Here is a 12,757-nt window from a genome sequence, read left to right as displayed (position 1 = left end):
TGGTCAGAACAGCTTTCCCAGTGCTGTGGCGAGCCCAAGGTCACCCAGCTGGCCCAGTATTCCCAAAGTAGACTGAAAAAGTAGCTGTTTTGGTTTGTAGCAGAATCTAAAAATCAGTGGCCAAAATAATACAAAACACTGAAGAAGCCTCGGGGCTCTTTGGAGCTCTGCACCCCCTAGCTGTGCCCTGGGCCCACTGAGTCCATTATTAGTTTCCTTCACTTCATTTCCATCCTGCCTTTCTCCCCAGTGGGGGCCCACAGTGATTCACAGTTTCCTCCCCTCCCCTCCTTTTTGTCCTCATAACGACAACCCTGTGAGGTAGGCTTGGCCAAGTGTCTGCAACTGGCCGAAGCTCACTCTGCATGCTACCACAGCACCAGTGGGCATTTGAACTTGCAGTCTTGTAGTTCCTAATCTTAACCACTGCACAGCGCCAGCTAAGCACTGTACACCAGAAGTATGCAGAAGGTCCTTAACACCGTACCCTGAACGATGTGTGTGTTCCTTTTCCTCTCCTCCCAGTTAAAAAAAATTATCCAGCTGATGAAGAGTTTTGCAGAACGTGAAGGCTTGCAATGTGATGTTTTGCATTGTGGTTTGGGATATTGCTGTGGATTGCTATGGCTACCAGCCTGGTTGTTCTTAGGGGCGTCGGGGGGGGGGGGGGGCTGCTAGTCTCAACTGAGCTAGGTGGACCAGTCCGCCTTGGGGAAAAGCAGCTTCATGCATCTAAGCTTTTGTGGTCCAGGAACTGAGGATTTCTTCGTGGGCTTATAACCTACCAGGAGTTTATGGCATACCTGAGGTTGTTGTCTTGAATTTGTTAGCCTTGGGTGTGCTGCAGTGCTCTTGGGAGCGTGTGGGTGTGTTTACACAGGCTGTCACTTGGGAAGAAGGTTTTCGAGAAGATTGTTAGGATCCTTTTTATGAAGAAGCTCTGCCTTTTTGGCATGCTGCGGTAGAGAGCAAATTTCCCCTCCCCAGCTCTTGCAGCACCGCCAGTCTCCCTTTAACCCCAATTACATAACTTGTAGGCCTTTCCTCTCCTCTCCCCCCCCCCCCCCCCCCCCGTCAGCCCCCGATCAGCTGTTTTCCCATTCTCTCTTTCCCAACCCCCTCCCCAGCTGAGTCCATGCACAGTGCACACAGCTGAGGAGGTGTATGGATGAGGTGTGCGTCTGGTTGGAGAAAAGAAGAGGGGGGGGAAGGTTAAAAAATTGCTAAGCAGCCAGTGAAACGCAGTTCTCTTTAGAAGGAAGGAGGGCACCATGCAAATACAGGAGATCTTCGGAGACTGGCTTTAAGGCTGCAGCAGAGAAGGGAGGGCTCAGCCAGCCAGCCGTCGCTCCCATAACAGAGTCATCCAATCCAGAAATTAAACCCGGGAAACACCCCTTCCCCTCAAGCCATCATGGAGGAATCTGCAGGGGAAAACTCAGAGATGACATATCATATGCTTCAAAGGTAGGAGGAACGGGGTTTATTGGATCAGATTCTGGAAAGGTGACTGCAGCGTCCTGAGTTGACTAGCACCAGTTCAAATGGGATGGATAAGGGTCTCTCCCTTATTATAAGGGTTCTTTTTTCTTTGCTGTTGGGCAGTGTCTGATTTTTTATTTTTGGTTAAGAGGAGACCTCTGGCAGCAGATGGGTTGCAGAGCCAACCCCCCCCCCCCCCCGGAGGACAGGCAAGGTTTTGAATTTCTGCTGAACTTTTGTGTTCATTAAAATTGTTTCAGCTTTGAAAGCAAGGACTAGCTTAAGTTCTGGCTGCCTGGGTTTGAGAACGTTTATTATATGAAAGGACACCCAGGTTGGGGCTCTGAGCATTGGAATTAGTGAGTCGCTTTTCTGAATAAACATGTTTAGGATCAGCGTGTGACCTTTCAGAGTGCTTCAAAAAGGTGCTTAACTGGAGGTAGCTCTTGTTGTTCCTTCCCTTCGCTTTCCTTATATCTACAGTAAGAGTCATAGTGGCCTGCTTCACAGGGACGCTGTAAATATTGCTGAGGAAATGTAAGTAAATCCTCTTGAACCCTTCAAAAACATTGAATTCTGATTCCCTCTTCTCGTTTCCTCTTAGGCAGTAAACAGCCAGCACTGGAGCCTGTAGGATAGTGGGCAGCTTTTGGGCATGTACTTTCCTCAGGTGTGTGTGGCAAGCCGTAGGGGAGCGGTACGTCAATCTTCTGCGCCAAGCATTTCAGCCTTATTTGTAATTTACATTGTGCTTAAGTATTTGTATCATGCTTTCCCATGTCTTTTGATAAGCGTGTGTCTGTGGGGGTAAACCTAAATAAACCTGCGCTGGAAGTACAATTTTTAGGTAGAATAGAAAAACGCAGTAGGCGAAGGGGTCGCTCGGTGTCCCAGCAGTGACTAAATAAAGACATTTTAGCAGTGTCCCAAGACCAAAATCAACATCTGTAACAAAATCCTGTCTCTAGCTAAATTTCAAATAAGCAAAACCCAATGTACATAATTCAGTTCACATGGGGAAAAATGAACTTGTTTTGAATTACTTTCTGATGGAGAGAAGAGATGGTGCCCAACATATATCACACGGGGGTGAGTTTCTTCTTCTTAATTTCACCACATCACCTCCAGGTTTGGGCAGTCAGCCATACCAGCCCCAGTGCCACGTAAAGCAGTGGTCTGTGGTATATTCTTTAACACAGGGTAGTCAAACTGCGGCCCTCCAGATGTCCATGGACTACAATTCCCATGAGACCCTGCCAGCATTCACTGGCAGGAGCTAATGGGAATTATAGTCCATGGACATCTGGAGGGCCACAGTTTGACTACCCCTGCTTTAACATTTCAAATGACGGACTCGATATCATGAATTTCAGAATTGTGCCTTTAGGGAATCCTGAATTTGTTTTTAAGTATTTTACCCTAGTTTTCGGCCATCCTGGGGCCCTAAAGTAACTTAGAACATGAAGCACATGGGCGCACGCGTGATTTAAATAGGTGTACAACCCCCCATAGAGCCTCTTGTGGCGCAGAGTGGTAAGGCAGCAGACATGCAGCCTGAAAGCTCTGCCCATGAGGCTGGGAGTTCAATCCCAGCAGCCGCCTCAAGGTTGACTCAGCCTTCCATCCTTCTGAGGTCGGTAAAATGAGTCCCCAGCTTGCTGGGGGGTAAACGGTAATGACTGGGAAAGGCACTGGCAAACCACCCCGTACTGAGTCTGCCATGAAAACGCTGGAGGGCGTCACCCCAAGGGTCAGGCATGACTCGGTGCTTTACCTTTACAACCCCCCAGTAGCCCCTGATATGCCTGGTCAGGGTCATCCTGAGCTGCCTCCACCAGTGTGGGCCACTTAGGGCCGCCACAGTCCTGGCTCCTTTGTCTCTTGCCTTTCAGCTAATCTGAATCTCCCAAGGATCTGCACAAAGGATGCTCACCCAAAGTCATAGGAACCCAGTGCTGTCCCCACCTCAAGCCTCTGGACAACTCCAGAGACCCAGCCTCTCTGCAGACCCCTTTGCCTTGGAGGTGGGGTGTATAAGCTTGAAGGGGAGGGTTTTTGTCCCACGGCACGTTGCTTGTGCTGCCCTTTCTCTTGGTGCCCTTCAGTGCTGGGCCTCATGCATTTCAGTTGTGGTTTTTAATTTCTGCCTTCCCCTTAATGTGTTCACCTGCCATCCATCCATCCTCTTTGTGCTGATCGCACAGCAGGCTTTTGAAGTCAGCTTCCTCCCCCCCCCCTCTTGCTCCCACTTTCCTCAGTTAACATTTCTTTTCATACTTGTTTTTTGCCGGAAGCTCTTGTGGGTGACTTCTCCTGAGATTGTGATATAAAACGCTTTAAACAAATCCCACGGACTCCTCTGATGCGTGTCTTTGGCTTCCCGGTTTCTTCTGGACTCCTGGGAGAGGTTTGGGGCGAATGGTTCCTGTGCTGCTTTCTTAGGAAGTTCCTGAATCTTGAGCAGGCAGATTCCGGTCTTCATTAATGGGTGGGGAAGGGAAGGCCTTCTGGGCATAGGGTTGTCAACCCCCTCCAGGTGGGGCCTGGAAACCTCCCAGAATTGCATTTCTTCTCCAGGGCAAGCCCTGCCTGTCTCAGGCTCCACCCCCAAATCCCCAGGAATTGCCCAGCCCAGACCTGGCGGCCTTCCTTGCGCATGCCGAGAAGGTGATTCCAGGTCTGACATGGTCCTTGCCTGAGCATGGTTGGGCCTGAGACAAACTGAGACCTGGGATTTCTGCAAGCTGTTCAGAGAAAACAAGCCATACGGTGAGGTGAGTCAAACCCGTAAGGTATCGCTTTGGTTGGCAAGCTGGGGCTCGTGTTGTTGAACTTGGAAGACCCTGCATGTAGAAACAACGTTCCACAGGGAAGGCTGGGTTGGAACCCTCTTGTCTGATCTAGTTTCCTATTGGAAGAAAGTTTTTAAAAATATGTATATGATATTGTCATGTGAGCGTTCAGCCTCAATGTGGAACATAGGTTTGCCACCTCATGTGCTACCTGTGAGAACGAAGGTTATGCCATACTCACAGGTCCTGCCTTGCCAAAATCTCTTGAGATAAAGGTGGCCATTTGCATTCATTGCGCAAAACGGTGCAAAGCTCTGTAGCTAGGCATTAAAAAAATTTAAAAACCAGGAGTGGCATTTGTGTTGTCAGGAATTCCTGGTCTGTCCGTCAGGAGTGGAACTGAATTGGGCTTTGCAAAATTAAGGAACCCAGTTGGATGCACCCCTCACTGCAAGCTCTGGGGAGCATGTAGGCAAGCTGCCCTATTCCCTCAACCTTTCTGCCCATACATGGTTCAGACTTGCTCTGTGTGGCAACCCTCCTTCAGAAGCTAGGTGGGCAATCACTAGAGGGGGGGGGGTGCTCACTGCATGGTGGCCCCTCAATTACGAAATTATCTTCCAGCCTAAGTAATGCACTTGGTACTATTGAAATATATATATATACCTTCTTGGGTCTTTTTTGTAATCCTTCCTCCTCTGCCTTTCTGCCCACTCCCACAGCAAAGACTTGTATTGATTTGTCTGGGGTTGATTAGTGCTGCATGATGCTGCCTTGGCGTATTGTTGGCTTTTGTTGTTTATTGATGGCTTTTGTTGTTGTACTTTTTTTAAGACTGACTGGTTGGATGGTTATACATTTTTCTCCCTCAAAGTAAATTTTACTGAGAGCTTGAGATGGGAACGTTGAATTAAGACACGAGGACTGCAGGCCAGTTCTTCTGGTGGGTAGCCATGCTGGTAAGGTGCCATTGGACTCAGATTTTATTCTGCCTGTTCTGAACAGAGAAAATGCATCTCTGTTTGAGTGTGAATGATCTCCAGTTCTAATCCAGAAGCGAGCGATGCCCCTGCTGTTAAAAATCAGGGAAATTCTGTTTGGTCCTCAGAAATCAACTGACCAATGGCTGCTTGTTTTAGAGGGGGCCTAGCCATGAAAGCTATTGTGCGTGTGTAAGGGGCAGACGGTGTCAGAGGAGAGGATATAAACCTCCTTCCGTGATTGATGGACCATTAGAAATAGCCCCTGCTTCAAATCTCCTTTACCCCATTAAGCTGTTTCTCCCTTGGGTGAGCCTACCTCATGAGACTGTTGTGAGAGGCAGGGGATGAGTACCCTGGGGGTGGAGGAAAGATCCCCCGACGCAGTGCCTGGGGAGTCCAGACCCTTTCTTGGCAGTTGTTTGTTAAGGTGATTCTGTAAACTGTTCCCAGTAGCTTTTAATTTAATAATAGTCATCATATTAATTTTTTCCTTTCTTTTCTTGCTTGATCTTATGACCAATCTTATTGTTATGATTTTATTGTTATGCCTAATCCTACCACTATGATTTTATGACTGACTGGAATTAAAGCCTGTTCTAGCTGATACAATAGGCACTAGCAAGGGGGGGAAAGCAAAGAGAGAGGGAGGTAGAAAAGAAGAGAGTGATTAAGCTAGAGAGAGCTTGGCAGTGGGAAGAGGAAGGGGAGGGGTTGTCCAGTCTGTAAGGGCATGAGGTTGAATATGTGTGTTGTGTGGGAGGTTGTGGTGGTGTGGTGGCAAATGAGGGCATGGGTGTGGAGATATGGGTGTCAAGAACCTGTGGTGTGGAATGTTCGTTGAGTGTGGGAGAAGACTGGCCTTTGGGAATTATGGCATAGTGGTTACAGATGAGCTTTCCAAAGCCATGTCCTCAGATATGTGAAGGGAAAATCAGACTGGAGACTCTTCTTAGGGGAAGATTACATGGCAACCAATTCCTCCCAGTTCTGCGTTCAACCTCATTGTGTGAATTAGGCCACAGACACCAAGATGTCCCCCTGCCCTAATCCACATGGGGTAGTCACAGGACACAGGTGTCCACCCTGCTCCTTCTGTCTCCATGTTTTTACTGTTGATATAATGTTGTGTCCACATGCTTCTTTCACTGGGAAGAACTGGGAATGGGCTGCAGTGACCCAGAAGGCCTCAGGTGTGTCAAAGCAGTTTCCAGTTGCCTTACATTTCTTTCCCCATAACAGACACCTTGTGAGTGAGGTAGAGCTGAGAGAGCTCTGTGAGAACTGGAAATGGTTCACAGTCACCTAGCAGGCCTCAGGTGTCTCAAAGCAGTTTAAAATCACCTTCCCTTTCTCTCCCTGTGACATCCTGTGAGAGAGGTGGGGCTGAGAGCTCAGAGAACTGGGAGTGAGTTGCAATCACCCAGCAGGCCTCAGGTGTCTCTAAGCCGTTTAAAATCGCCTTCCCTTCTCCCCATAACAGACACTCTGTGAGAGAAGTGGGGCTGAGAGGTCTGAGAGAACTGGGATGGCCCACAGTCCCCCAGCAGGTCTCAGTTGTCTCTAAGCAGTTTAAAATAGCCTTTCCTTCCTCTCCCCTCAAAAGGCAACTATGAGAGAGGCTGCTAGGGAGGGCGGCAAGCGTAGGGGCCTGTATTCAAGCGTGGACATGCTCCTCCCACAGGGGCGTTTCACAAATATATAGAGGAACCATGGATAAGGATATGCCAATAAAGGTAATTGATGGGTTGATTAATATTAGTTCACCCGGAGAAAATGGCTGCTTTGGAAGATGGACCCTATGGTGCTATATCTCACTGAAGTCCTCCTGCTCCTCAGACTCCGCCTTCTCAGGCTCCCCCCTCCCCCCTAAAATCTCCAGGTATTTCCCAGCCCAGAGCAGGCAACCCTAATGCAGTTTCAGAATTCCAAAAGTGCTTGCAGGCTTGAAAAGGTTAGGAACTCGTAACCTATGTGGTTCTGAGACAGAAGCCTTGTAGGAGGTGCAATTCTAGCATTGTTCCCTGGTCAAAGAAAAGTTGCACATGAGGAGCCTCCTGCTGGCCTGTTGTGGTGAGGCCTGGTTGGATCCTCTGGTCAGCACAGGTGGAGGAATGGCATGTCTGTGTGGTGGAGAGCTGGACTGTGGAGGGTCAAAGCGGCATGAGTTTGAGGCGGCCACGAGGGAGAAGCTGGCCTGCCTCATAAGGGGCTCCGATCCCACACGTTGCCTTGTTAGGTTGGCGTTTTGTGACTTCTCGTGTCCCAAATGGGTGCCTTGGTGAGGTGCATCTGGCAGCTTACTGACCTTCCTGTTCCCTTTCTCCTCAGGCCGAGTATGTCGGGCCTCCACCTCATGAAGCAAGGCCGAGACAGGAAGAAAGTCGACCTCCAGAGGGACTTCACGGTTGCATCCCCAGCAGAGTTTGTCACAAGATTTGGGGGGAACAAAGTTATTGAGAAGGTGATTTGGGAACCTTTTTAAAAAACAGGCCGAGGTTAAAGAAGGCTCAGCTTATTTCATACAATCATCGAGTTGGAAGGGACCTCCGGGATTATCTGGTCCAACGCCCTGCACAATGCAGGAATGCACAACTACCTGCCCACCCACTGTGACCCCAATTTCATGCCCAAGTGATTATCCCCCCCATCCCCCAAAACCTTTAGAACAGTGGTCCCCAACCTTTCTATCACTGGGGACCGGTCAATGCTTGACAATTTTACTGAGGTCCGGGGGGGGGGTAGTCTTTTGCCGAGAGACGTTGCCGCTGCCTGAGCCCCTGCTCCACTTGCTTTCCCCTGACTTCCTGCCACCCCGCTGGGGGGCATTGCCAGCAGCAGCTGCACAGTGCCATACTGAAGGGGAGCCCCAGCCATGACGACCGAGCCGGCGGCAGAGTGGCAGGGCAGCCCCGAGGCAGCAGCCGGGGAGGAGGACGAGGAGGAGCTGCGGCCTGGTACCAACTGTTCCACGGACTGGTTCCGGTCCCTGGACCGAGGGTTGGGGACCACTGCTCTAGAATACAGCCTGGCCGGGGGGAAATTCACCTTTCATCCCATTTTCTTTATTAGGATTCAGAAGTGAGATACATTGAAGCATATAGAATGGTAGGATGCTAATTCCCAAGGAACCAAACTCAGATTCAGCTGCAAGTTCAGTGCAAGCTTTCAACTTTGGTACCTCCCCGCCCCCCCCCCCTCCCCGAATTGTAAGATGAACATTTCTGTTTACTGCTGGAGAAGGCAACCTTTCTGGCATGTGTGTCCAAGAGCCAATTTAGGGTTGGGTGCTTTGGCACCCAAAGCAGCTGTTTGCTCCTGATGCAGCCAGCGCCGCACCACGGGGGGGGGGAAGGGGAGGCTTGGGCGCGTGCCTCCCCTCCCCCCTCCCCGTGGTTCTGGAGCGAACAGCTGCTTTGGGTGCCAAAGCACCCACTCCTGGAATCACTGTAAATAGTGGGCTACAGGCAAACTAAGGGCCAAAGAGATGGGTCTGCCCTGGGGACACAGCTTCATTTGGAAGAGGGAATTCCTGCCGGAGACTTCATTTGTTCCACCCTGTAGGGGCCCAATTCAGGGCCATCCTGCCTTTCCCCTGGAGCCATTTTTCCAACCTAAAATGGTGTGAAGGTGAGTTATTTTGCCTGCTTGTTCCCCTCAGTGACCTTTCAGGTTGGAAAAATGGCTCCCCCAATTCCACAGTTGTGCCGGCCAGAACTGCCCCCCCCCACATAAAGGTGTGCCGTGTGAACCCAGAGGCAGAATTGCATCTGGTTTGGCCCTTATTGAGTGCAGGGAGGTAAGGGTTGTATGTGGACACTGGAATTATCCTATGCTGAGCACCATGGCCAGCATCTTAGGTGGCAGGATTGGGTCTAGGAGGCAATGGCGGGCAGAATCCATGCCTGTCTCCTCCTCCCTCGTTGTCCCATCAGTAGCTCTGGGACTTGGCATGGCTACATTTATTTAGACCATTTTTTATGATGCCTTTTTATCTGTTTCGGGTCCACAAGGTGAAAAATGTTTTAAAAAGCACTAAAATACTTGTGGCGCAGAATGGTAAGCGGTAGAAATGCTGTCTGAAGCTGTCTGCCCATGAGGCTAGGAGTTCGATCCCAGCAGCTGGCTCAAGGTTGACTCAGCCATCCTACTTCTGAATACCCAGCTTGCTGGGGGGTAAACGGTAATGACTGGGGAAGGCACTGGCAAGGCCACCCTGTATTGAGTCTGCCATGAAAACGCTGGAGGGCGTCACCCCAAGGGTCAGACATGACTCGGTGCTTGCACAGGGGATACCTTTACCTTTACCTAAAATATTTGAACACTTAAAATCACATTTAAAATAATAATTGAATAAAAATACAACTGACAGGGAATCAGGCCTGTGTGTGTAGTGGCCCACCATTTTTCCTTTCTCTGACTTAAGCTTGTACTGGGAAGAGGGGCTGCTTTTGTTCTGGTTGGGAAATCCACTTGTATGCTTGTGATTACCCCTGGAATCCAGTTGAGACCATTGTCTACTGACCATTTCATGTCAGGAAAACTGTATAAAGGAAAAGTAGGAGCCCCTTGTCCACAGTCACAATCTGAATTTAAGAGAACTGGGGACAACTTGCAACACACGTGTGGCTGTCACACAGGACACAGAATAGGGAACGCAGATTTAACTTGTATACTCTGTAATGTGTGAATCAGCCACCTGCGGTGGCCCAGGTCTAAAAGCCTTCAGTTAAGCCAGTTTGGTGTGGTGGTTAGGAGTGCGGACTTCTAATCTGGCATGCCGGGTTCAATTCTGCACTCCTCCACATGCAGCCAGATGGGTGACCTTGGGCTCGCCATGGCACTGATAAAACTGTTCTGAACGGGCAGTGATATCAGCACTCTCTCAGCCTCACCCACCCCACAGGGTGTCTGTTGTGGGGAGAGGAATGGGAAGGTGACTGTAAGCTGCTTTGAGCCTCCTTCGACAGGGAAAAGCGGCATATAAGAACCAACTCTTCTTCTTCAGTAATATCAGGGCTCTCTCAGCCTCACCCACCTCACAGGGCGTCTGTGGTGGGGAGAGGAAAGGGAAGGCGACTGTAAGCTGCTTTGAGCCTCCTTTGGGTAGAGAAAAGCGGCATATAAGAACCAACTCTTCTTCTTCTTCAGAAATCTCAAGGCTCTCTCAGCCTCACCTCCCTCACAGGGTGTCTGTTGTGGGGAGAGGAAAGGGAAGGCGACTGTAAGCCGCTTTGAGACTCCTTCTGGTAGAGAAAAGAGGCATATAAGATCCAACTCGTCTTCTTCTTTTTCTTCTCTGTAAGAAAGGATCATGGGAAAGGAGAAGGTGGGGCAAAAGTTGTTTCCTTTGCATTGCAGCAGAGATTGTCGCACCCCCCACCCCACCCCACCCCGTTCCTTTAATGGCACATCCAGTGCTGAGAGACAGGGAACATTCAGAACTTGTGGCTCACGCAGATTCTTCCCACCTGCCTCCTGCACTGCCTGCCTGGGTTTTTGTTGGGATGCCTCTGCCCTTGTACCGCAAGCATTGGATCTAGGGCCCCAATCTGTGGGTCCTCATGCACACCCCAGAGGAAGTGCCATGGTGCCTGCCTGAAAATGAGGGAGAGTTGCTGTTTTTCCTCCTTGTTGGGGTCATAGTTTGGAGAGTAGACTAAGCTTAGAAACTCTGTAGAAGTGGCTGAGTTTTAGATTGAATGTGTGACAGATTGTTCTTTCCTGGTTGTCCCTTGTCCAGGTTCTTATTGCCAATAATGGGATCGCAGCAGTGAAATGCATGAGGTCTATCCGGCGCTGGTCCTATGAGATGTTTCGGAATGAGCGAGCAATCCGTTTTGTTGTCATGGTAACTCCTGAAGACTTGAAAGCCAATGCAGGTGAGTCTAGAAAGTCCAGCTTTTGTACCTTCTTCTGCCTGGATTTTTGCAGCGACAGAATTCTTGACAATTGCAGCATTTCATGGATGATAATTGGTTATGGACATTTGCAGCCCAAGGCTTCTCTTGTTATTTAGCATGTGTTGTGACTTTGATCTTGGCAACAGTTGTGTGATATTAACTACTATTTCCAAACTATATAGATAGGGAAGGAGTTTGTGGATTTTGTAAGGCTTCAGCTGCCATCCACAATTGGCTTTCATTGAAGGCTCTAGTTGGGAAGACGATAAGTCTAACCTTCAGAGTCACACTAATAATGTTGTAAAGAGGCTTTGTTGTTGTTGTTGTTAGGTGCGAAGTCGTGTCCAACCCATCGCGACCCCATGGACAATGATCCTCCAGGCCTTCCTGTCCTCTACCATTCCTCAATGTCCATTTAAGTTTGCACCGACTGCTTCAGTTACTCCATCCAGCCACTTCATTCTCTGTCGTCCCCTTCTTCTTTTGCCCTCGATCGCTCCCAGCATTAGGCTCTTCTCTAGGGAGTCCTTCCTTCTCATGAGGGGGCCAAAGTATTTGAGTTTCATCTTCAGGATCTGGCCTTCTAAGGAGCAGGCAGGGCTGATCTCCTCTAGGACTGACCAGTTTGTTCGCCTTGCAGTCCAAGGGACTCACAAGAGTCTTCTCCAGCACCAGAGTTCAAAAGCCTCAATTCTTTGACGCTTGGCCTTCCTTATAGTCCAACTTTCACAGCCATACATTGCAACTGGGAAGACCATAGCCTTGACTAGACGCACTTTTGTTGGCAGGGTGATGTCTCTGCTTTTTTGGATGCTGTCTAGATTTGCCATAGCTTTCCTCCCCAAGAGCAAGCGTCCTTTAATTTCTTTGCTGCAGTCCCCATCTGCAGTGTCCCCATCTGCAGTGATCTTGGAGCCCAGGAAAATAAAATCTGTCACTATCTCCATTTCTTCCCCATCTATTTGCTAGGAATTGAGAAGGCTGGATGCCATGATCTTCGTTGATGTTGAGTTTCAAGCCAACTTTTGCACTCTCCTCCTTCACCCGCATCAACAGGCTCTTTAGTTCCTCTTCACTTTCTGCCATTAGAGTGGTATCATCTGAGGTTGTTGATATTTCTCCCTGCAATCTTGATCCCAATTTGTCATTCATCTAACCCCGCATATAAGTGAAATAGGCAAGGCGACAGTATACAGCTGAACTCCTTTCTCAATTTTGGTATTCCCATCTCTTTAAGAACTTGCCACAATTTGTTGTGCTCCACACAATCAAAGGCTTTATCATAGTCAATGAAGCAGAAGTAGATGTCCTTCTGGAACTCCCTAGCTTTCTCCATGATCCAGCGTATGTTGACAATTTGATCTCTAGTTCCTCTGCCTCTTCGAAATCCTGCCTGTACTTCTGGAAGTTCTCAGTCCACATATTGCTGGAGCCTAGCTTGTAGGATTTTGAGCATAACTTTGCTAGCATGAGAAATGAGTGCAATGGTGCAGTAGTTTGAACATTCTTTGGCATTGCCCTTGTTTGGGATTGGAATGTAAACTGACCTTTTCCAATCCTGTGGCCATTGTTGAGTTTTCCAAATGTGCTGGCATATTGA

At 49.1% G+C, this 12,757-nt stretch overlaps 1 protein-coding gene across 10 annotated transcripts in view; it reads left to right on the top strand.

Moving 5' to 3' along the window:
- Positions 1-12,757, top strand: part of ACACA (acetyl-CoA carboxylase alpha) — a 252,188-nt gene that overhangs the window by 28,136 nt on the left and 211,295 nt on the right. For 9 of the 10 annotated variants that reach the window (XM_077312781.1, XM_077312780.1, XM_077312776.1 and 6 more), the window contains 2 exons: positions 7,586-7,718; positions 10,998-11,136. In XM_077312781.1, the coding sequence (XP_077168896.1) occupies positions 7,586-7,718; positions 10,998-11,136 (272 nt within the window). Of the gene's footprint in view, positions 1-1,174; positions 1,468-7,585; positions 7,719-10,997; positions 11,137-12,757 lie in introns of those variants that run through there. The other variant, XM_077312782.1, reaches the window with a different exon arrangement.

Source organism: Paroedura picta, chromosome 15 (assembly GCF_049243985.1).
Source record: "Paroedura picta isolate Pp20150507F chromosome 15, Ppicta_v3.0, whole genome shotgun sequence".
NCBI classification, from domain to species: domain Eukaryota; kingdom Metazoa; phylum Chordata; class Lepidosauria; order Squamata; family Gekkonidae; genus Paroedura; species Paroedura picta.
The sequence above is the reverse complement of the archived record's forward strand: the minus strand, read 5'-3'. Positions and strand labels throughout refer to the sequence as shown.